The sequence below is a fragment of the Setaria italica genome, chromosome VII, assembly GCF_000263155.2.
Source record: "Setaria italica strain Yugu1 chromosome VII, Setaria_italica_v2.0, whole genome shotgun sequence".
NCBI lineage: Eukaryota > Viridiplantae > Streptophyta > Magnoliopsida > Poales > Poaceae > Setaria > Setaria italica.
The window spans coordinates 24,040,638-24,065,500 of NC_028456.1; the positions used below are offsets into that span (position 1 = coordinate 24,040,638).

General features: G+C 45.2%; 2 protein-coding genes across 2 annotated transcripts; both read left to right on the forward strand.

The window, feature by feature from the left end:
- Positions 1-581: 581 nt before the first annotated feature.
- Positions 582-2,727, forward strand: LOC101779543 (indole-2-monooxygenase). Its single transcript, XM_004976063.3, has 3 exons — positions 582-1,150; positions 1,241-1,687; positions 1,805-2,727. The coding sequence occupies exons 1-3, from the start codon at positions 638-640 to the stop codon at positions 2,429-2,431; spliced, it is 1,587 nt and encodes a 528-aa protein (XP_004976120.1). The 5' UTR covers positions 582-637; the 3' UTR covers positions 2,432-2,727.
- A 9,658-nt stretch (positions 2,728-12,385) lies between these two features.
- LOC101779933 (indole-2-monooxygenase) lies at positions 12,386-14,571 on the forward strand. Its single transcript, XM_004976064.3, has 3 exons — positions 12,386-12,981; positions 13,106-13,531; positions 13,649-14,571. Exons 1-3 carry the CDS (start codon positions 12,469-12,471, stop codon positions 14,273-14,275), a joined length of 1,566 nt encoding a protein of 521 aa, XP_004976121.1. The 5' UTR covers positions 12,386-12,468; the 3' UTR covers positions 14,276-14,571.
- Positions 14,572-24,863: the final 10,292 nt, after the last annotated feature.

Consider the following 24,863-nt stretch of genomic DNA (forward strand, 5'->3'; position numbering starts at 1 on the left):
GATCAGGGGCTTGCTTGGATCTCACTGGGATTGGGAAGAGGGCTATCGGATCCGCGGACGTTGGGCGCTCCCGGTGGGTGAGGATGCCGAAGTGGGGAAGGGGTGCCGCCGGGGTGGGCGAGGAGGATGCCGGGGTGGGGGACGAGGCTGCTGGGGTGGGGGAGTGCACCCACCTAGGCATCCACCTTAACCTCCATCTGCAGCACGGGATTGATGCGGGGATGAGAAGGAAGGCTGCAGCGGCGATGAGGAGCGCAGAGGATAAGATATGCCTGTCGGTGAAAATGAATATGTGGACGAGAATGAGGTTGGCTGGCGGAGCGTCCGGACGCCGGACGCCGTAGCCTAGCGTTTCCGTATTCTTTCACTTACGATATCAACGCTAGTAGCTTGTTAATTAGCGTGTTGAATGAGTAAGATGTTTTTATACTTCACGGGTTATCTAAACTTAGAAAAAAAATACAAATTCTCATACATCATTGACATTTATGGATGCGATCGTGTATGCATGTCATCATGTGTGCGGAAACTACCGAAGTCAGAACCTACAATACAATCGAAATGTTATATAAGCACTATCATTCCATCGCTGATCGATCAACCTCCGCCACAAACTGAGACTATACGATCCATTGCCATGGCGAACCTAGCACAGCAGTTCATGCTTGAGCTGACGGCTCCACGAGCATGGTTGCTTCTGCTCCTCCCTCTCTTCCTCTTGCTTGCACGCTACTCGCTCAGCGCCAAGAGTGCGAGGAAGATGAAGCAGCAGCAGCAGGACGACCACGTACCGCCTTCACCTCCGGCGCTGCCGGTCCTCGGGCACCTCCTCCTCGTGGGCCCGCTCCCGCACGTCTCCCTCCGGAGCCTCGCCAGGAAGCACGGCCACGACCTCATGCTCCTCCGCCTCGGCGCCATGCCGGTCGTCGTCGTCTCGTCGCCGCGCGCCGCCGAGGCGGTACTGCGCACGCACGACCACGTGTTCGCGTCCCGGCCGCTCTCCCTCGTCGCCGAGGTCGTCATGTACGGCTCCTCGGACATCGGCTTCGCGCCGAACGGGGACTACTGGCGGAAGGTGAGGAAGCTCGTCACCACGCACCTCCTCACCGTCAAGAGGGTGCAGTCACTACGCCACGCCCGCGAGGAAGAAGTAAGATTGATGCTACTACCTTCCAAAAGTTAGCAACTCTTATTATTAGTTGACGCTGTAAAAACGTGACGTGTGTACGTGCTTGGGCAGGTGAGCACGGTGATGGCTCGGATCGGCGAGGCGGTCGCCGCCGGCGCGGCGGTGGACGTGGGCGATCTGCTCGGCTCGTTCACGAACGACCTGGCCTGCGGCGCCGTTATGGGCAAGTCATCCCGGAGCAAGGACCGGAACAAGCTGTTCCGGCAGCTCGTCGTCGACACGTCCCCGCTTCTAGGCGGATTCAACGTCGAGGAGTTCTTCCCGTTCCTCGCCCGCTTCGGCGTGATAAGCAAGTTGGTCCGCGCCAAGTCCGAGAGGTTGAGGATAAGGTGGGACGAACTGCTGGACAGGCTGATCGATGACCACGAGAAAAAGCACAACAAACCGATGTCAGCAGCGAGTGATCCGAAGGACGAGGATGACGACTTCATACACATCTTGCTCTCTGTTCGGCAGGAGTACGGCCTTACCAGAGAGAACATGAAAGCTATCCTGCTTGTAAGTTTACATTCATCTCATATTATTAATAAATTTCGATGCACAAATACACACAGCTCGCGAATTCTGTTTCGTTCAGGCCTGAATCCTCATGATAAAGGAGTTTTGGTCAAGCAGGATGTGTTTTTCGGGGGAATAGACACAGCAGCTTCGGTACTGGAATACACCGTCATTGAGCTCATACAGAGGCCACAAGTGATGAGGAGACTCCAAGCCGAGGTGAGGAGCATCGTGCCCAGCGGACAGGACATCGTCAGCGAGGCCGACCTGAACAGCATGGCCTACCTGAGAGCCGTCATAAAGGAGTCGCTCCGGCTGCGCCCCGTGACGCCGCTCCTCGCGCCGCACTTCTCCATGGCCAGCTGCAGCATCGACGGGATGGTGGTCCCCGCCGGTGTTCGCGTTCTGATCAACATCTGGGCCATCGGCAGGGACCCGCGCTTCTGGCAGGACGCGGAGGAGTTCATCCCCGAGAGGTTCCTCGACGGCGGCAGCGCGGCGGGCGTCAGCTTCAAGGGGAACGACTTCCAGTTCCTGCCCTTCAGCGCCGGCCGCAGGCAGTGCCCCGGGATGAACTTGGGGATGGCCGCCGTCGAGGTCATGCTGGCGAACCTCGTGCACCGATTCGACTGGGAGATGCCGCCGGGGAAGGAGGCGCGCGACATCGACATGACCGAGGAGTTCGGGCTGGTGGTGCACAGGAAGGAGAAGCTCCTATTAGTTCCGAAACTAGTACGTGTGTAGCACCATCATTGCAACCAAGCGATCCAACAGATGGCCAATGGATGCAGGCCGGATTCTTGGCACAGCATGTCAGCATGATGACTAGTTGCGTCAGTGTAACAATAGTTTACTTATTTTCATTTTTTTGGAACTGTTTACTTATTTTCATAGATTGTTTCAATTCTTGTGTCGAACACGTTTGCGCATGCGTACTATGATGTCGATTGGCTGTTGGCGCATACCATAGGTCACCATTTGTAATAATCAGTCTTCTAAAGTAATGAAGTTTTCTTCCTGTATAATTAACATTCTGCCCACAGGCACTTCCCGTAGTTCTTTTATAATAGTTGTGAATGCTTGGAGTGTTTTAATTGTTACTTAGTAAAACGCACGCCCTATATTTCAGTCTTCAGAAAAATCATGCGAGATTTCAGATAATGTGTGTGAAAATGCAGTTTTCTTCGAATTGTTACATGCAAAAGGTTTGGGAGGGGTTAGGAAAAGAGGGTTTCCGTATCTCTGATAACCTCAGGCTGAGAGCCTGAGAAAAGGCTCAAGAGTAGACCGCACTAGTGGCAGCCATTGGCAGGTGGCACTAGTGACGGCGGGACAGGAGGGCGGAAGGCAAGGTAGAGCACAACACTGCTGCAAAACGGATAGGAGGAGAAGAACTGAAGAGGGTGCAGAAACAATTCAAGAACAGTAGAAACTACTCCCTCCATCCTAAATTATAAGTCGCTTTGACTTTTTTGGACTTTTTTGATACATTCACTTTTCTATGTATATTGATAAAACAATATGTTTAGATGCATAGCAAATAAAGTAATGAAGTTTTCTTCCTGTATAATTAACATTCTGCCCACAGGCACTTCCCGTAGTTCTTTTATAATAGTTGTGAATGCTTGGAGTGTTTTAACTGTTAGTTAGTAAAACGCACGCCCTATATTTCAGCCTTCAGAAAAATCATGCAAGATTTCAGATAATGTGTGTGAAAATGCAGTAAGTTTGGAGAAAGGGCTCAAGAGTAGACCGCACTAGTGGCAGCCATTGGCAGGTGTTGATGGTGTTGGATAGGTTCTGGAACTTGCTATTGTCACCATCGTCTTCGTCTTCCTTAACCTTGCCCTTATCTTTTGTGCCAGATGGTTCTGACAGGTCATTCATGACTCTGCGTAGACTGAAACAATCTATCGTAGTGTGCTTGTGGTATGGGTGCCATGGGATGGCACTGTTTCTTCAGGAGCTCGTTGAACGAGGGCCTGTCTTGATTCTTGCCGCCACCTTTCTTGGACGGCTGTGATATTGTCACAATAGTATTGTCTGGCTTTCGCTTGCGGTTGTTATCTTCCGAGTAGTTATTTTGGTTGTCGTTGCTAGGGTGATCATTACGGTTCTTGTCATTATGTTGGCCATTGTTCTGATTATTGTTGTTCTGGCCTTTATTGCGATTAGACTCGAACCTCTTGATCTCCCTGCCTTCTTCATCTACCCATGCTTGTATCATGATCTTGAGAGATTTGACATCAACGGGGCGTCTTCTGCCAAAATCTTAGAACATCCGGCAATCATCGAGACCATTCTAGAAGTAGTCTATAACGTCGTGCTCCGTGATGTCCACGATTGTAACCTTCTTGTCAAAAAAATCGACGTAAGTAGCTCCGCAGGGTCTTCCCTTCTTGTTGTTTAAGTTGAGACAAGTCGATCTTGTTGCCAGGTCGCTGCGAATCGATGGAATTCTTATCCAATGATTTGAGGCATGTGAGTTGCGCTGCCTCCATGCAGATGGGAAAGTAGATGACGGTATTGTCGTTTCCCCAGCTGCTTGCACTGACAGCGAGTAGCATCGTAGCTATTGGACTAGGTCCTGCTTGCCATCATACTTTGTGGTACCCGAATGTTTCAATTTTTTGGATAGAATTGTCCTCCTCACGCGTCTTGAGAAGGCGGGGAACCCGTCAGAATCATTTCCTAGGTACTCGACTTCTTGCTCGCGCTCGATGCACCATCCATCGATGATGGTACAAGCGTCGCAGTTAGCGTTGATCTTGTTGTGGAGGTCTTCTGCTGGGCACTCGAGTTCTGGATTAGCCCCACAGTGGCCACGGCCTCCCAAGGGTCCTGCCTGACTACCCTCTGCTCTAGCTTGGCTCGATATGGCGCCTCCAAGTTGGCTTGATCTGGACCAAGAGCCTCTATGGCTACTACCATGATGACTACACTAGGATGGAGAATGTTGAACTGACTGTATTGGATTATGCTGATCAAGTTGTTCGTAAGCGAGTTCCGCTAGTTGAGCCAACTGTCTTGTGTACTTGTTTTGAGGCATTGTGCGGGTGATGAGATCAATAGACGCGACGGTAGCTAGGGGAGTGCGATGATGACGCATTTGAACTGCTTTGAAAGCGTTATCTAGGTTCTAGATTGGTAGGTCCGCTGCAAGGCGGCGACGGCGCTATCCTCTTGCGGTGTTCCTTGCTCATCCTGTGAGACATCATTCGGGTGACGTTCATGTCGCGGGTTTCTGTCCCATTGCTTTTCTTCTTTGTTCTCTTGTCCAGTAATAAGAGCGAAGAGTTCTCATTCTGAAGAGTAGCTTCCTGAACTTGAGGTGATGACCTCCGTGGTGCTGCCTTCTTCATTGATGGGTGACAGAGGAGTTTCCACCTGGTACAGGAGGGTGTCGAGGTAGGTAATGAGGCGTGAATCATCATCCTTGGTGAGAGTAGGTGGCTTCATGTTGGGCTAGTAGACAAATTTACCTTTGGGAGTTGATGTGATCAATAGGCCCTGCTGTGGACCTAATAAAGGGGTCTCCTCATCCGGGTCCGAGTAGTAGTCGAAGTCCTCGATCGTGTCCATATTGGATTGTGATCTGGACAAGTTTGCCTGATAAACAGTGGTCGCGTTGCATAGTCTGAACAGGAATCGACTCGGGTGGTAGTCCGACTCGCAAGCGCCGGCTCGTGAAAGTCAATCCGACTGGCGGGAGAAGTCGAGTTCTACTCGGACTCGTCCCCCTAGCCTCTAACTAAGTTAAAATTGAAAATTCATTGAAATTCTTGACGAGATCCTCCAGAGCTTGACGTTGGAGCTTCATGGTTTGCTGCTTCTTTTCCAGGGTCGACGCAATGTGGCGATGGAAATTTTGAGCATCTGCGATGCAAACCCAGGAGCCAAAGATGAACATCATGCCTGCTTCAAACACGATGATTGGCTTGATGATGACTCGTGCCATCGAGTTCGTCAGCAGATTCTTGGTGAGATCCCCTACTTGGCACGCCAGCTGTCGGTGTTTAGACCCGGCAACCTACCGAGGGGGTGCCTGAGGTAGTGTTTTGGTTAGTTGGGCTTGCCGAGATCAAGAACTCGAAGGTGAACACAGACACATGATTTAGACAGGTTCGGGCTGCAGAATAGCGTAATACCCTACGTCCTGTGTGTTGGTTGGATTGAATTATTTTGGAGGGGGTCCCTTCCTCACCTTACATTGCTAAGGGCAGGATTACAGGTCGGTTGTTTACAAGAATACTAGTCGGATTCGACTAGACGAGTTCTACTTCTTGCTAAGAGTATTTTTTCTAATCCTCAACTAGTTCCTGTCTTGCCACGTAGACTACGCCATCCTGCGCCATAATCTCCATATCAGATATGTCTCGGTGTCCAACCCTATATTTAAGACTATCCAAACCTTCTGGTGGACCCACAAGTGTATGTACGACACTCATGGCTTCTAGGAAAGCTGAAGTCATGTGCTATAAATGTGGGTTGAAGTTGGGTCTAATCACAGTTGTGCTTCTACAGTTCCCCTGCATGTAGTTGAAGAACTTTGGCAACTAGTTCAAGATCCAACTACTGAACTCAATATTTCTGCTCAATTGAATGATTATGATTCTGGTGATGATCTCTGTGCTCTCTCACTTGCTGCAGTCAATGGTGAGGAAGGACCAAGGACAATTAGGTTCATGGAAAGAATAGGAAATTCAGAAGCTATAGTTTTGGCTGATTCTGGCAGCTCTGGAAATTTTGTCAGTGAGCTGATGGCTACAAATTTACCTAATTGGAAGAGGTTGCCAAAATCCATACAGGTGAAGGTCGCCAATGGAGCTATCTTGACTTGCACTCATGAGCTTAAGAATTGCAAGGTATGGATTGATGGTAGTACTTCACCATTTCTCTGAAGATACTTCCTCTAAAATGTTATGATATTATTTTGAGCATGGACTGGCTAGAAATTCATAGTCCTATGGAAGTACATTGGAAACTGAAATGGATGTCTTTGGAGTATCAAGGGTCCAGAATTACACTTCAGGGTATCCAACCAAAGGTTGAGGCTTGTGAATTTGTTAATGGAAATGAACTGGAGCATCTACACGAGAAAGATGAAGTCTGGTGTATCCTCCAACTGTATACTGTCAACTCTGAAGCTAAAGTAACTTATGATTGGCCTAGGGGCATTCAACAGTTGATCTCTCAATTTTCTGAGCTATTTGAGGAGCCAAAGGGTTTACCTCCACAAAGACCCCATGATCACTCTATACCCTTCATAGTTGGTGCTCAACCTTTCAGGCTTAGGCCATATAGATATAATCCTGCATAAAAGGATGAGATTGAAAAATAAGTTGCTGAGTTACTACAAAATGGCATGATTCAAGCCTAAATGTGTGGAGGCTATGTGTGGATTATATAAGACTAAATGCTTACATAGTTAAAGCTAAATTTTCACTATCAATTCTTGATGAGTTCATGGATGAGTTAGTGGGGGCTAAATGGTTCACATCATTAGATATGAGATCTGGTTTTCATCAAATCAGGATGAAGGAGGCTGATCAATACAAAATTGCATTTCAAACACACCATGGCCATTTTGAGTACAAAGTAATGCCTTATGGAGTCACTGGTGGTCCAGCTACTTTTCAGAGAGTGATGAACAATAAACTGGCACCATTACTCAGAGTGTGTGTCATTGTATTCATTGATGACATACTAATCTACAGTAAAACCTGGGGGAAACACATTCAGCACATCATAGTTGTCTTTAAGATTTTGGAGAAGAATCAGTTCAAAGTAAAACTGTCAAAGTGTTCTTTTGCCAAAAAGAACTACCATATCTTGGGCATATAATTAGTGCTAGTGGGGTTGCAATTGATCCTAAGAAGATAACAATTGTTCAAAATTGGCCTACACCCCAATCTGTCAAAGAACTGAGAAACTTCCTAGGATTGGCTGGGTATTATAGAAAATTTGTCAAGAATTTTGGTATAATTTCCAAGTCACTTACCAATCTTCTTAAGAAGAATGAATCATTCGTGTGGACATCAGTTCATGATGAGGCTTTTTCAACTTTGAAGTCTGCTCTCACCACCACCCCTGTTTTGGCACTACCTAACTTCTCCAAGCAATTTGTGATTGAAACAGATGCTTCAGATAAAGGAGTAGGTGCAGTCTTACAACAAGAAGGACATTTTTTGGCTTTTGTTAGCAAGGCTCTGGGTCCTAAAAATCAAGGGCTTTCTATTTATGTAAAAGAATACTTGGCAATACTTCTGGTTGTTGATCATTGGAGACAGTACCCTGCAAGGAGAGTTTATGATATTAACTGATCAGAAGAGTCTTATACACCTTGATGAAGAGTTTTAGACACCTTGATGATCAGAGACTGACAACTCCTTGGCAACACAAAGCATTGAAAATATTGTTGGGGCTTCAGTACAAGATATGCTACAGAAAAGGCTATGATAATAGAGTTGTCGATGCTTTTTCCAGAGTTCAAGCCCCCAATGAACAAGAACAAGAAATTCTAGTAATCTCTCATTTACAGCCTAGTTGGGTCCAACAAGTTACAGATGGATATCTGAATCACCCTAAAATTAAAGAACTATTTTTAGCCCTATCTATCCAGAATACTATTGGTGATTTTTCCCTGAAAAATGGTCTAATCAGATTCAAGAACAGAATATACGTGGCTCATAATCCTAATGCACAGAAAAATATTATTCAAGCCCTCCATTCAAGCCAGTCTGGAATATATCCTATTTACATCAAGATCAAGAGCATGTTTGCCTAGCCTGATTTGAAGAAGATGGTCCATGCATTCGTTGACCAGTGCTCCATATGTCAACAGGCTAAGACCGAGAAAATTAAGTACCCTGGGTTGCTCCAACCCTTGCCAGTACCTGATTATGCTTGGCAAATGGTTATATTGGATTTTATTGAAGGTTTACCCTCTTATAAGCATTTCAATTGCCTTTTAGTGGTGGTAGATGAATTCTCCAAGTATGCTCATTTTGTGGCATTGTCTCACCCATTTACTGCTATGAAAGTGGCTATGCTTTACATGGATAATATTTATAAGTTGCATGGCCTACCTCAAATTTTAGTTGCTGATAGAGATAGACTTTTCACCAGTAATCTTTGGCAAGAGCTTTTCAAGTTATCTAGTACTAATTTGAAACTGAGTTCAGCTTATCACCCTCAAACTAACGGTCAAACTGAGAGGCTTAATCAGTGTCTGGAAGCATATTTGTGTTGTTTTGTTCATGGGTGTCTCACAAAATGGAAGGATTGGCTGTCATTAGCTGAGTTCTAGTATAACACCACTTATCACTCTTCTCTCAACAAGACCCCTTTTGAGATTCTTTATGGCCATGAGCCTGGGCAACTTGGGATTGACAAAGTTGAATCTTGTGCTGTGGATGATCTCAAAGAGTGGTTGTCCAATAGAAAGACAATGACTCAACTCATGCAACAACAATTAATGAGAGCTCAGCAAAGGCAAAAGTGTCAAGCTGACAGGACTGAATGGTCTTTCTCTATAGATGAAGCTGTGTACCTAAAACTGTAGCCATACATCCAACAGTTTGTGATGCCGAGGGCTAATTAGAAGTTGTCTTTCAGATATTTCGGTCCATTCACTATCATTGATAAAATTGGTGTTGTGGCATATAAACTCTAATTGATGCCATCCTCTGCAATTCACCCTGTGTTTCATGTTTCTCAACTGAAACGTGCAGTGGGTGCTACCTCTCATATCATTCCCACTCTCCCCTCCTCATGTGTTCAATACCAAGTACCACAAGTAATTCTTCAATGTCGCACCATTATGAGAGATAACAAACAAGTTTCTCAAGTATTGATACATTGGTCTTCTTGGCTGGTGTCTATGGCGACTTGGGAGGATGAACTCAAGCTCCAACAATAGTTCCTGGCTGCACCGGCTTGGGGGCAAGCCGATTCTCATGGAGGGGGAGATGTCACGGACCTGCTACCTGATAAAGCAGCCACTGACGAAGCTGTTGCTGAACCTGAAGGGGGTGAAGCCATCGACAGGCCGCCAAGGAAGACTAGACTGGTTTGCAAGCCCAACTCACGCTACCACGGTCCAGATTGACAGCCCAAGTAATGTCGGCTCACAAAAGGAGTCTATTATCTATTTGAAGAGGAATTAGAGGAGAGAGGAGGTAGGAAGGAAGAAGACATTGTTGGTCGGGTGTGTCTGGAGAAGGAGGCGGTGATCTACGGATCCCGTGTGTACCCTAGTTAACTAGTGGTCGCTGAATGAATCATTGTACTCGTATTGCTCGGTGAATCCGTGAGAGCAATAAACACTATACACCACAAATTGAGTGAATGTCATACCGCGCGACATCGACATGTTCGAGGAGTTTGGGCTGGTCGTCCACCAGAAGGAGAAGCTCCTCTTGGTTCCCAAACTACGTGTGTAGCACCATCATGGCCAATGGATGCAGGATGCAGGATTATTGGTACAGCACGTCAGCATGATGATTAGTTGCATCCATGTAACAATATATGGTTCACTTGTTTTCATTTTTTAAAAATTGTTCACTTATATTCATAGATTGTTTGAATTCTTGTGTCGAACGACATTTGTGCATACTATGATGTGTAGGATATTCCTAGAAGGAAGGACATAGCCAAACCACGGAGAGACCGGTGTGCATTCAGAGGGCTTATTCTGTATTCTCTTCCAAATAATTTTAGAACTAAATAAATGATCTTCATAAAAATATAGAAACATTTAATGAATTAAAAACTATGAAATTATGTCAAATCAAAGATCCTTAGTGAGCCCAATGAGACAACAAAATTAATTAAAATTAGTAATTTGGTTTTTTTCATATGGTTCATATTAAAATAATAAAATAAGAGTCTATGTCAAATAGATAAATAAATGCCCAAGTTTTTAGTAAAACTATAAGCTAAACAAATCACTATGTGGTTATATTTTCATACATGCTGTGATGAAAAAGACCTAAACAAATGTCTTATGTAAAATCTAATTGACAATGATTGGATTCAGATAAAAAAATAGAAAAGAGAGTTTATATAGAGTACATTATGGGAAAAGGTAAGGAACACGCACGAGTACAAATTGAAGGAAAATATAAACTCCTGTTTTCATGTTTTGCTCTTAATTTCACCATTTATCCAAACTGAGGGACATTAGTAATGACTTAACAGTTCTAAGCATCATCATGGAGAGGCACATGTAATTTTATTTGATAAATCTGTCAAGAAAATCCAAAAATTATGTATTGATCAATTGCAAATTTATGATGTCTTACATAAATAAATATAAAATAATAAAACAAGTCTAACCTACACAAATCATCTTGCTAGTTTTAAGAGTTATTTTATAAAACAGAGGTCCTATATTTCAGTCTTCTAAAAGTCATTCAAGATTTCAGGTAATTTGTAATACAGTTGAGTTGGCACGGTTCCATGCAAGCCCGTACTGATTATATATAAATAAATAGACAAAAAAGAGTGTTACAAACAAACAAAATCAAGCGAGGGACAAAGAAAAGACCAAAGCAAGAGAACAGAAGGAAAATTACAGGGCTTGAAGCCAAGACTTCATTTGAGGTAAAAGACTAGGTTTTGCTCTGTGAAGTACTAGAGAGAATTCAGTTTTGAACTTGTTTCTGCAATCCTCAATTGTTCCTTGTTGTCCAGATACTCCAAGTCATTAGGACAATTATTTCCATGGCAAAAGGGACATTTAGTTGTCATTTAATTCTCATGAGAATCTGCAAAATTGGTCTTGTAGTTATCACAATTACCCCAATCGATTCCCAACAGGTCCTTGCAAAATTGCACCTCAGGAAGAGGTGGGCAACCGATTCTATCCTCTGAAGAATGCACAAGTCATAAGTATAGGATTCTAGTTCCATTCCTTTCCGTCGTAGTAAATCCCTTGTATTTACCCAATCCTTGAGAACTAATCAGAAGAATACTTTGTGTTTTATCTGAAATTTGGATTTCCACAACCACTGGAAGATGGGGTGGACATTTCTGGTGCCAATTAAGGATTTGTATGCTTTGGATGCTGAGAAATTTGGATTGCCCCAAATATAAGACCAAACATCGCTGCCGTCATGTTGTTGGCCATTTGCAATCAAGGTTTGAACATCAGAGAACTGCTGGAAAGCTTGGATGGAAAGTGGCAGGTGGAAATTCTGTGAGAACTCATTCTGTGCCATTGCATCTCTGAAAGTTATAAGGGGTTCTTGTATCGCAGACGACCTCATGCTAAGAGAGGCCAGGCTCAAGAGTAGACCGCGGCTAGTGGCAGGTGGCACAAGAGGCTAGCAGTCAGTGCGCGGAGGAGCACCGAATTTGAGAGATGGCGGCAAGACCGTAGCAGGAGGACGGGAGGCAGGAGAGCACAACACTACTTATAAACTGATTACTGATAGGAGAAGGGGGCCACGAATTCACGAAACAATCCAGGAGCCGTAGAAAGAATCGTATCGATTCCATGCGGATCGGGCGGCTTGAAATGATCTGACTAAACTGAACTGTTTTTTCAAATCGTTGGTCGTATCTATATGAACCATTCCTAGAACAATAAGATAGTCAAAGAACGTCTTATGCAAAGGATATGACAGCACGCCATATATATCGCTTAATAAATGGGGCACTCCATTACGGCGATAACATTGTTTAAGATGGGATGTTGACATCCACGATTCTTCTGGTGTGTCCTACGGCGCGCGTGGTGCTCGTGGGCCGTGGCCTCGTGCTACGACTCCATTGCCATGGCAAACATAGCACAGCAACAGTTCATGCGCGAGCTGACGGCTCCACGAGCATGGATGCTCCTGCTCCTCCCAGTCTTCCTCTTGCTTGTGCGCTTCTCGTTGAGTGCCAAGAGATCGAGGAAGATCAGGCAGCAGCAAAATGACCACGTACCGCCTTCGCCTCCGGCGCTGCCGGTCCTCGGGCACCTCCACCTCGTCGGCTCGCTCCCGCACGTCTCCCTCCAGAACCTCGCCAGGAAGCATGGTATGGACCTCATGCTCCTCCGCCTCGCCGCCATGCCGGTCGTCGTCGTCTCGTCGCCGCGCGCCGCCGAGGCGGTGCTGCGCACACACGACCACGTGTTCGCGTCCCGACCGCTCTCCCTCGTCGCCGACGTCGTCATGTACGGCACGACCGACATCGGCTGCGCGCCGTACGGGGACTACTGGCGGAAGACGAGGAAGCTCATCACCACGCACCTCCTCACCGTCAAGAGGGTGCAGCTGTTACGCCACGCCCGCGAGGAAGAGGTAAGATTAATTAATGATTAATACGTCTTTAATTACCCACCCTTTACAAGCGACAATGATATAATCCTTCGAAAAGTCAGCAACTCTTAATTAGTATTAGTTGATGCTGCGTGTTCTTGGGTAGGTGAGCACGGCGATGGCTCAGATCGGGGAGGCGGCCGCCGCCGGCGCCGCGGTGGACGTGGGCGATCTGCTCGGCGCGTTCACGAACGAACTGGCCTGCCGCGCCGTCATGGGAAAGTCATCCCGGAACGAGGACCGGAGCAAGCTGTTCCGGCAGCTCATCGTCGACACGTCCCCGCTCCTGGGCGGCTTCCACGCCGAGGAATTCTTCCCGTTCCTCGCCCGCTTCGGCGTGCTAAGCAAGTTGGTTCGCGCCAAGTCCGAGAGATTGAGGAGAAGGTGGGACGAGCTGCTGGACAGGCTGATCGATGACCATGAGAGCAAAAGGCACGAGTCCAAAAATGAGGATGACGACTTCATACACGTCTTGCTCTCTGTTCGGCAGGAGTACGGCCTTACCAGAGAGAACATGAAAGCTATCCTGCTTGTAAGTTTACATTCATCTCATATTATTAATAAATTTCGATGCACAAATACACACAGCTCGCGAATTCTGTTTCGTTCAGGCCTGAATCCTGATGATAAAGGAGTTTTGGTCAAGCAGGATGTGTTTTTCGGGGGAATAGACACAGCAGCTTCGGTACTGGAATACACCGTCATTGAGCTCATACAGAGGCCACAAGTGATGAGGAGACTCCAAGCCGAGGTGAGGAGCATCGTGCCCAGCGGACAGGACATCGTCAGCGAGGCCGACCTGAACAGCATGGCCTACCTGAGAGCCGTCATAAAGGAGTCGCTCCGGCTGCGCCCCGTGACGCCGCTCCTCGCGCCGCACTTCTCCATGGCCAGCTGCAACATCGACGGGATGGTGGTCCCCGCCGGTGTTCGCGTTCTGATCAACGTCTGGGCCATCGGCAGGGACCCGCGCTTCTGGCAGGACGCGGAGGAGTTCATCCCCGAGAGGTTCCTCGACGGCGGCAGCGCGGCGGGCGTCAGCTTCAAGGGGAACGACTTCCAGTTCCTGCCCTTCAGCGCCGGCCGCAGGCAGTGCCCCGGGATGAACTTCGGGATGGCCGCCGTCGAGGTCATGCTGGCGAACCTCGTGCACCGATTCGACTGGGAGATGCCGCCGGGGAAGGAGGCGCGCGACATCGACATGACCGAGGAGTTCGGGCTGGTGGTGCACAGGAAGGAGAAGCTCCTATTAGTTCCGAAACTAGTACGTGTGTAGCACCATCATTGCAACCAAGCGATCCAACAGATGGCCAATGGATGCAGGCCGGATTCTTGGCACAGCATGTCAGCATGATGACTAGTTGCGTCAGTGTAACAATAGTTTACTTATTTTCATTTTTTTGGAACTGTTTACTTATTTTCATAGATTGTTTCAATTCTTGTGTCGAACACGTTTGCGCATGCGTACTATGATGTCGATTGGCTGTTGGCGCATACCATAGGTCACCATTTGTAATAATCAGTCTTCTAAAGTAATGAAGTTTTCTTCCTGTATAATTAACATTCTGCCCACAGGCACTTCCCGTAGTTCTTTTATAATAGTTGTGAATGCTTGGAGTGTTTTAATTGTTACTTAGTAAAACGCACGCCCTATATTTCAGTCTTCAGAAAAATCATGCGAGATTTCAGATAATGTGTGTGAAAATGCAGTTTTCTTCGAATTGTTACATGCAAAAGGTTTGGGAGGGGTTAGGAAAAGAGGGTTTCCGTATCTCTGATAACCTCAGGCTGAGAGCCTGAGAAAAGGCTCAAGAGTAGACCGCACCAGTGGCAGCCATTGGCAGGTGGCACTAGTGACGGCGGGACAGGAGGGCGGAAGGCAAGGGAGAGCACAACACTGCTGCAAAACGGATAGGAGGAGAAGAACTGAAGAGGGTGCAGAAACAATTCAGGAACAGTAGAAACTACTCCCTCCATCCTAAATTATAAGTCGCTTTGACTTTTTTGATACATTCACTTTGCTATGTATATAGATATAACAATATGTTTAAATGCATAGCAAATAAAGTAGATGTAAAAAACATCAAAGCAACTTATAATTTGGAATGAAGGGAGTAACTACTTCCTCCGTTCCAAATTACTATTCGTTTTGGCTTTTCTAGATACATCACTTTTGTTATGTATCTAGATATAAATATATATCTAGGTGCATATCAAAATGTGTGTATCTAAATAAGCCATAACGAACAGTAACCAAAACGAACAGTAATCTGGGATGGTGGGAGTATTTAACTATGTAGAAGATCATTATCTAACTACACTAAATCATTTTTTTAGTCGCATGTAAGCTACCACCTCCCTTGATTAGTAAAATTATTTAGTATTTATTTTGGATTTTCTAAGTATATAGTTAGATATACGAAATGCAAGCATACGACAGCACGACATATCGGTTAATAGATGCGACAGTCCCTTGCGGCGACAACATTGTTTAGGAATGAGATGTTGACATCCGTACGTGGTGTGTCCTGCTGCCGCGCGTGGTGCTCGTGGCCTCGTAAGCAGATAAGAGACCGGATGTCATGGTCGAACACTATTCGACCTAGCACGCGTGATACTGAAAATTGCTTGTTTTTCCCTTTTCAGTAAAAAAATAGTATGGAGAGGTAACTGATCAGCATAATCCATCCTGTTGACAAAACTGTATGGAGAGGTAACTACTTGTGTGTTTTTCTTCTGTCTCCATCTATTGTAGCGGGTCGATCTGGTCTGCTGTGAATACGGGAGCCCAAAATGTGGCGTTGCTGCCTTCGGCAAGGTTGCAACCGATGCAGCTGACGTTGGCGCGAAAGCGAAGGACGGGGTAATGGCTGTTGGCTGAGGAGGGAAAGCATGAGGAATGTAATTGCCTGGTGAAAGCTCTGGAAGCGGCTAGGCTGGAGCGCACGGTGCCGTGGCCTCAAGGAATGTAACTGTGTTCCAGCTTCAAAGTCTTGAAATGGATCGGTAGGAGTGCAAGCTGCAACTGTGTGAGCAACATGAGAGCGGACGACAGAGGAGTGGCACCCGAAAAATAAAAAGGTTGAACAGGAGGAGGCTGAAATTGCCCAAACGTCTCTCTCTAATCCGTTTCCCAAACAAAAAAATGGCAGAGAAAGCCCACAGTATTGTTCACTGGACTGCGTATTGTTCAACTGGGCTGGGCTTTACCAAATTCAGGCCGAGGCCCCGAAGCTAAAACAGCCCATTTCAAACACACGCAGCCATGCTGCTGATCGATCACTCACACCAAGTTCAACGACGTACGGAGGAGCAGGCGTGCCCCCCTTCGCCGTTGGCGTCTTGGCGAGGATCGGAACGCGGTGGCGCTCTCGGGCCTCCTGTCGTGTGCGCGCAACTACGCAACGCAACGGCATACGGATACGGGAGCCCGGGCCCGGCTCATCCGGAGTAATCAGAGTAGACTAACGGCGTGGGGCAAAGGAGATGGTGGTGAAGGCGGAGGGCTCGCCCTCAACGGCGTGGGGGAAGGAGAAGGTGGTGAAGGCGGAGGCCTCGCCCTCAACGCCGCGGGGGGAGGGGAAAATGGTGAAGGCGAAGGCCTCGCCCTCCAGGACGTGGGAAGAGGCGAAGCAGAAGAAGGCGGAGGAAACGGTGGACCGGGAGGAAGAGTCGGAGGAGTACTATGAGGATTGGGAGTTGGAAGAGGGGGAGGAAGACGACGAGGAGGAATATGAGAATTGGAACTGCTTCCCCGGGCTAGGTGAGTCAAACCGCCCCGCTGCCATCATCCTCTATCTCTCAATCTAGTTGTTAGGGTTTGGGAATTGAGCCTGACATTGTTGTTAGGGTGCTGAAGTCGATTTAGGTTTTAGGGTTCGGGAATTGGGGCTGACGTGTTGTGGTTAGTCTGAGGTGGTCAATCTGTGGTGATCTGCGGTGGTCGATCTGTCGTGGACGAGGAAAGCCTCTGAACAATTGACTTCGCGCTTCGTATCTGGACGAACTATGTTTCTCCTTGCTAATTCTGCTTGCCTAAATTTATTTTAAATCTTCGTTTCCTCATGTGTCGAGTTGGGAAACTGTGGGATCATCCTGGTCCTTTTTGAAACGCCCTCTGGCTTTGCGTTGTTCAGTTATGATGGGGTGAAGCTCCTTCGGCCAGGTGCCATAGAGGTAACTTTGTTTATTCGGCATCCTTTGTGTATTCATCTGCAGTTTGCTCTTCCTGTCTTTGCCATTGACCTCATTTTTCTCCATTCTCTGTGACATGCAGCACATATGGACTGACTTCGTGAAGTGTGATAGAGCAGAAACTGTTAGAAGTTAGAACTCTTTGTTTCCATCTGATTGTTATTTCGATTCTATGTTGTCGTTTCCAATTTATACTGTGAGCATCAATCTAGCAGCATTCATGTTTGCTGTTTTTATTCATTCGTTGCATCAGATAAGAATTGTGAAGTCATGTGGTCATTAGCTGTTTACTAATTTAACAGACTCTGAATGCAAAATTGTCTCCATAAATCAGTTAGAAAGCATGTAGCATGATGGTATTACTCTTATGCCCCAAAACTATTTTACTAGCTAAAAGGTCACTAGAGGTGCAAAGAGATAAGCGGTTGGTACAAATTTATACCTTTGGCGATATTTGTATGCCCGAATTTCTGACTACTAATTGCTAGATAGGGATGATTGAGGCCTGAAATGGTAATGATACTACTACCAACTAATGCCGCTATGGTCAGTTTTCAATCAAGCAAGGCTATATCTTTACAATTGAGGCACATATACTTACTGAATTACCAGCTCTATAGCTAAGACATGGCATGTCATTTCACTAATTGCATGTGTCCTCTTAACATATTCTTGTCTCTGTTTATTTCTTTATCAGATTTGTTGGCTGAAAGCATTTGAAGCTTTTGAGGATAAGACCAGTGCCATTAACCCTGATACTGGTGTTAACGAACAGCTTGCAAGGATGATCACAGATTGTATCAAGCCTGACCAGAAACTAGCAGTTGGAAGTCATGAATATAAGGAAATCATTGAAAAAACCATGGTCAGTATGAGCTCCTTGTTTTGCTTATGTCGTCTGTGAACAATTTTGAGCACCAATTTTACTGCGGATTTTTTCAGAAAATATCTTGCCTGCATGATAGTACTGTGATGGAGGTTATGTGGGGCCTGAAGAATTGCATGCACCATTATGTGCCTGCCGAGCTGACTAAGGATGATCGCCCCCTCATGAGTGAAGGAATGAAAAGGGTCTTGGATAAACATCGCTTTGACTACAAACCAGAGATTGTGAGTTCATCACCTCATTTCCCATATATGTCTTATGTGAAGTGCTTTATGTTGCTCCCTGTCATGTACTGTTACTCTTCATGTGCATATTACCTCGTGAATTTCACTGGCCAAAGTATTTTGATGAAATATTTTTATTTTGCTTTTGTTTCTTTTCTGATAGTGACATACAAATGCTCTTTGTATCCAGATTAATGATCGTATTATTGAGGTGGCATGTGTCAAACTGTGATTATTGTGTGGACAAACATTCTGAATCCTTGCGTGTGAGGCTGGCAAACACCTTAAGAACATATCTGGCATTAATTCTGAGGGTTGGGATTTGTTGAAACTTGCCACCGCTCTCAAGATGGTATGTTACCCTGAAGATTTTTTTAACTGGTGATCCTCGGCAGGTAAATCATAGTATTTTGCAAATATGTTCTAATATTGTGTTCATTTGACAAACTTGTCATTTGGGTAATGGGCTGATGTGCTTTTTTTTCCAGATCTTTTCAGAAGATGAGCATAAGAAGCTGCTGCAGAATGCACCAGAATGCACTAGTATTTTGATGGTTGCAACTCGCTGTGATTCTATCACTGTTTACTCTTAGTGATTGTATTCCCTGTCTTTGAAATTGCCCCGTTACTTGAAGAAGGCTGAAGAAGCATATGAAGCTAAACAAGTGATGAGCCAAGTGATCCTAGAGGACTAGTGCTCCGCATCGCCGACCACAGCAGAAACTAACGATTGAGCCCCATGCATGTTTAATATTACACAGGAAACGTCAACAGAGGGGAGTCGGGTTCAGGATTCCAAAGAAGTCCTTCCGGCTATGCGTCCGCGAGGAGTACGGCACGAGGGCGCTGGACGAGCCGGCCGTAGTGCTCCGGCCAACAGCGCTGCAGCGCGAGATCGAGCTCCGCACGACGACGAGGCAGATCGCGGGCTTCCTCCGCAGCTACGCAGGGAGGACGATGTGGAGCTGATACAAGAGCCGCCGCAACGAGATAGGCTCGCGGGCTCCTGCAGTCCGCAACAAGCGAGAAACGACCTTTCGTAGTCATGTTAGTATTAGTATCGCTTCAAATTTGGAGGGAGGTTCCAGAGACTTTTAGTATCGGATAGTTTTACAATTCGGTACTAAAATCTTCTCCACAAGTTACCTTAAAAAAACCATTTCTTACTCCACCACATGTGTTGTGTAGGAGAGATAGTAAGGAAGACTCGCGTGAGACTAGAGGTCGTGGGTTCGAATCCCATGGACCGCGCACGCGCCGCGTGACTTGTGCCTTGCGACGATGCGTGAGCCTCCTTGCTGGTACTATTACAAACCCTAAAGGACCGGTTGCGAAACCGGTACAAAATATAGAGGTTGAGCACCAGGTCCTAAAGTACCCCCTTTAGTGCTGACTTATTTGTACCCCTTTAGTGCCGACTTAGTTGTACCGGTTGGCAAAACCAGTACAAAATGGGGGTTGAGTGTTGGGACTGCGTCTTAGAAGGCCTAAGGCTAGGGACCTCTTGTGTATAAAAGTTGCTCGAAATAGGGGTACGACGGCTTATTTGTGAGGCTTAGGTACTTGGTTGTAAAGTTTAGTAATCTATTTGTAATATTTAACTCCACCAATGGAATAAGTATAAACAACCATCTCCTCCTTCCTATAAATAGAGCCACAAGGCTTGAAGGAGGGGGCTCTTGGCCATTTCTTCACTTGCTCACTTGTTCATTTTGGGCTTGTCCTCTCTCTTCCTTCCTCTTGTCTATTCGGGATTTCTAATCCCAATAGTGGCACCCACCGTGATTTTTGCCAAAAAAATCACGATGATACCACAGGAGAGAAACGACGCAAGATCAGGAACCCGTCAGGGTTCTCCCCTCCAATTACTGGCGGCGTAAGGGCTACTTCCTCGTCCACCGTCATCGACGAGCAGGAACATCAGCCCGATGGCGATGATCAAAACTCTCGATTCCTACCAAAGAAAAATAAGAGAGGGGGCAAGAAATATATACGGCTAGAGCGCAAGATAAGAGAAACCAGCAATCAAGGGAAAAGCACCATCGTCCCTTCACTTACGCAGGAATCAATCATTGTTAACATAGATATTATGTGACATGAGATATGTTGAAATATGCAATGCATACTTGAAAACTTCTAGAATGTTGTTGAGGTTACAAGACACTAACTTTGCCATGCATGTATAAGGATAAGATCGTGTCAAAGTAAGAAGAGTGTATAAGTTATATATTTGGGTAGACATGCTTCACGGTGAAGTGTGGAATGTTCTAGAATAGAGATATTTGTATGATAGGATAAGAATGGAGAAAATTCTAAATGATCTATATAGAATTCTAAATGATTTATATAGACTTGTGAAATGTTGTTTGATAGTTCTTATTTGAGAATAAATGTGTCTAGTCATATAGCTACGAAAGAGGAGTGTCAATGATTTATTTTGTGATCGAATCATCCATCGCGAGTTTTGTGCTAAGTTATTTCTTTTTTATCAAAAGTATGGAAATAAATATATACCCAATCATCAAGATGGGACTAACAAATGTGATATTAGGTAAAGTATATTTACAAACTTCACCATAGACCTCTCATATCGAGCTAAGATGACATGACTGCCACTGTAGAACGAAACTCTAGTGCACTCAAGATTCTCAACTATATAATTCAAAACTCTATTGTACTTGTTAAGATACTCCGTGCATCTATATTCATTCAAAATGTGTGCAAAATATTTGCTTCCAAATAAATAATAAAGCGTTGTTGGAGAGTAGTGTTGGTAGCTACCATCATGCGTTGTCATGATACCGATGATAGTTTTTCTAAATCTTCATGTTGTTAATACATCGTTAATTGCTCAAGGCTTAATAGAAGTAGAATTCTTAGAACAATCTTACCTAAGCATCTCTCATATTCTATATCTATCTCTAAAAAGCATTGTGAACAATACTGAGCACGAATGAGACATCCAAATGACGGTTGAGATAGGAGAGCATTAATCTACAAACTTATTACATGCGATGGCACCATGTAACATATAAAGTGCTAGAACATATAAAGTGATAGAATTTAGCACCAAACAACAACATGCAATTCTATCTAACACTTCTTCAAGACAAATAGAAACCAACAGTGAATTACATGTTTAAATAAGACAAAATAGTTTGAAAGAAAACAAATATACAAATGTTCAGCAGTGACCAGAATACCTATTGGCCGGCCTGCTGTGGTGCATACGTGTGGCATGACCTTTGTGATTCTCTGGAGCTTCCCTTGTGCGCATAGCACCATTGCTTTTGCCCCTAGCAGCAAGTAACTACACAAATGCAACTTGGCTATATTATCACCATCCAAAGCAAAAGACCCATGCCACTCGCCTAAAGCAAGTGACCATGGCGCATGCTTGTGGCAAGATGTCGTATGACGACGTGTACGTCAGTAGATTGATGCCTGGGGTGGCGGCGCGCTATGGCCGCCATGACGACGTGTTCCGCTCTTTTGTCCGTCTGTTCCGTGCGAACCTTGCTCCTAACATTAACGGCACTAAGCCCCTGAGCGTGGAGTCGTGCCGCAACCCATTCAAGGAATCAAGGTATTCCGATTTTGTGCTGTGAAAAAGTGTCTACATACTGAAATGACTCTCCTGATGCCAATGTAATCAAGGCACGATGAGCCAATTTTCTACAGCATGTAGATGTCATTTCTCTTATTTTTGAATGAGTACTGGAGAAAAATGAGAATCTAAAATGCTAAGTGAGTGGTATCTTGCATGGTGCTTTCTTTGATTCCTGCTAATTGATGGATGTTCTCATGTGATGGTCATGTTGGTTTTCTTGTGGTGATGGATCTATACACGTTTTCCTATTTCTTGAAAGGAACAGTTCTTGGATCTTTCTCTAATCTAGTTTTGTCTTGATATGTTCTCTGATTCTGGTTTCCTACCCGGTCATCTTTTGGTCATGTTCTTTGCAGGTGCCTTCGAATAATAGATGGAGTTCGCTCGTAGTTGACGAGTGTCGAAAGTGACAAGAAAAAAGTTTGTGATGCTTTCTTTTGTCCATGGGTTTTGCTTTCATTTCTTTCATGGATGCAATGCAGTTCTCAAATATATTGACAATTGACAACAACATGATGAAATATTAGAAGTGATTATCTAAACTTTCAAGAATTTGAGGGTAAATTTCTACAAATAATCAGCATGGATTGTACCATAGGATGATTGGTGTATGCTCATAGTCTGGTGTCAATTTGATTTGCTCTATTTTCATGTTAATGTTTGCGCGATGTACTCTATTTTCATGTTAATGTTTGTGCGATTTTTGTACTCATGTCCTTTTGTGAAGTACATCCCCTTCTATTCAATTTGTGATATTATTGCTACGACACGTTCATTCCCTCAGGTGGCGTTTGGATAGACTTTGGGTTAGGCATCGGGAAATGAGTTACGATATAATTAACTGGATTTGGGTTAGGGATATACGAAGTTTTATTCCATCCCCATATTTTGGTATGTCCAGGTTTAGATTCAGGTTATTATGTGGAGCCCACATGTTTATATAAAAAATTAAAAAACAAACTGACAACACCAAGTGGTCTTGTCCGCACACGCAACAGCAGTTCGTCGTCCTAATCCCATTCCCCAAGCAGCAAGCGCAGTGGTTCGGAGGCAACGTGGGTCCTATCCCTATTTTTTATAGAATGGTCATATTTCGTATTTGGTCTAATTCTTTGTTTAGTACGTGAAATAGGATCCGACGGTTAGCTGGATCCTACCTGTCATCTAAAAGTGGACCCTAGTCATTCTCTACCTAGGACTTTTTTCTCAAGCACCTTATCCTTCCTCCTTCCTGCTTCATCCATCCTCCACTCGGCTGCCATCTGCAGCCCCATCTTCTCCTCCCCGTTCTTGCCCCCAAGCCAGGCCATGGAGCTCGTCGAGGGTGGAGCTTGAGCTTGCCCACGCCATCCGTCTCTCCTGCTAGCGGCCGTGGCCGTCGGAGAGCGCGCGCCGCCCCCAGCTGGCAGGCAGCAGGGACCCTGTGGCCTAACAGCCCTGACGCATAGGAGGAGCACTGAGATTAAGTGGCATGAGGCATGTATTAGCAAACTAGACAATTTTAGTACTAATTTAATCAAAAAAACACTACCAAGCTTGTGACATCAAATATGTGGAAGTGTTCGGGTGATCTAAGCTTCAGGAACATGTAGACAATACTAATCAAAGCTGAAATGAGAATACGAAGTGTAATAGTAGCATACCCAGCAGCGTCGTTCAAAGCTTCTATTGATGTAGTTGTTCCTCTCGATGCAGTGAAAGCAGATGTCATCCAACGAGGAGTCGCGTCTCTTCTGGACACTCCCCAAAAACCTGATGGCCGCCCTTCACCCGAAGCAGATGAACTCGTAGATGGTTCAGTTTTGGAGGCCTGCTCTCCATATTCTTGTGCTTGCAAGAACAGGGACGGGGAAACTTGATCCAGAAGTGAACTCGAACCCTCGCTTACTAAATGTTGAAGGAGTTCTCCTTTTATTCTCACGGGCAGAAACTGAACGGAGGAGTCAGTAGTCACGGAGGAAGTAACTCTTGTAACCCTTGCAGACACTACCATCCCACCAGCTTTAAACTCCAGAAACCCCTTTCCATTAGAAGCTACTAGAATTAATTGCCTTGAGTGGCAAAACTCAGGCAGGCACGGCATACCTCGGCTCAGCTCGGCGGCGGCGGCGTGCGTGTGTGGCACGCCTTCACCCTTTTCTCAACTTCTCAATATAAGCAAATATGTTTCACGTATATAAATCGAGTCAACATTCAGTCAAATTCTCATGTGGTACTAAACCAAAGAGTACGCCCATATTATATGGGCCTTATAATTATTTGATTTAATTAGATAAAATATCAGGCTTGGTCCACATTAAATCCAACAGCATGTTCTTAGTGTTTTTACAGTGACAACATTAGCTTGTTTGATACTAAATGTCTAGCCATATAGTATAGGAATAGGAGTGCAGAAAGTGACAAGAAAAGAGTGTTTGCTTTTTGAAGAAAAACAGCTGGTTTCCTAGGTGAGGCAGTTTGAGCAGAGGGGCTGTTACTTTATGGATGCATGATGCATTTTTTTAATAAAAGAGGAGACTGCTAATTTATTTAAGAAGAAAGGTTACAGGTAGTCTGCTATTACATAAAAGGCTAAATTCATGAGACAATAACATAATTTAGGGGGCGTTTGGTTCTCTTGCTTATTTTTAGCACGTGTCACATCGAATATTTAGATACTAATTAGGAGTATTAAATGTAGACTATTTTACAAAACCTATTACATAGATGGAGGCTAAACGGCGAGACAAATCTATTAAGCCTAATTAATCCATCATTAGCAAATGTTTACTGTAGCAACACATTGTCAAATCATGGACTAATTAAGCTTAATAGATTCGTCTCACTGTTTAGCCTCCACTTATGTAATGTGTTTTGTAAATAGTCTACGTTTAATACTCCTAGTTAGTATTTAAACATTCGATGTGACGGGTGCTAAAAATAAGCAAGAGTAACCAAACCAGGCCTTACT

What these genes read in the sequence shown, in the direction of transcription:
- LOC101779543 (XM_004976063.3), top strand. Translation starts at nt 638, where the DNA reads ATGGCGAACCTAGCACAGCAGTTCATGCTTGAGCTGACGGCTCCACGA. An exon ending in GCCACGCCCGCGAGGAAGAA is followed by an intron (nt 1,151 to 1,240) that starts GTAAGATTGATG and finishes GTGCTTGGGCAG; the next exon opens with GTGAGCACGGTGATGGCTCG. An exon ending in ACATGAAAGCTATCCTGCTT is followed by an intron (nt 1,688 to 1,804) that starts GTAAGTTTACAT and finishes TTGGTCAAGCAG; the next exon opens with GATGTGTTTTTCGGGGGAAT.
- LOC101779933 (XM_004976064.3), top strand. Translation starts at nt 12,469, where the DNA reads ATGGCAAACATAGCACAGCAACAGTTCATGCGCGAGCTGACGGCTCCA. An exon ending in GCCACGCCCGCGAGGAAGAG is followed by an intron (nt 12,982 to 13,105) that starts GTAAGATTAATT and finishes GTTCTTGGGTAG; the next exon opens with GTGAGCACGGCGATGGCTCA. An exon ending in ACATGAAAGCTATCCTGCTT is followed by an intron (nt 13,532 to 13,648) that starts GTAAGTTTACAT and finishes TTGGTCAAGCAG; the next exon opens with GATGTGTTTTTCGGGGGAAT.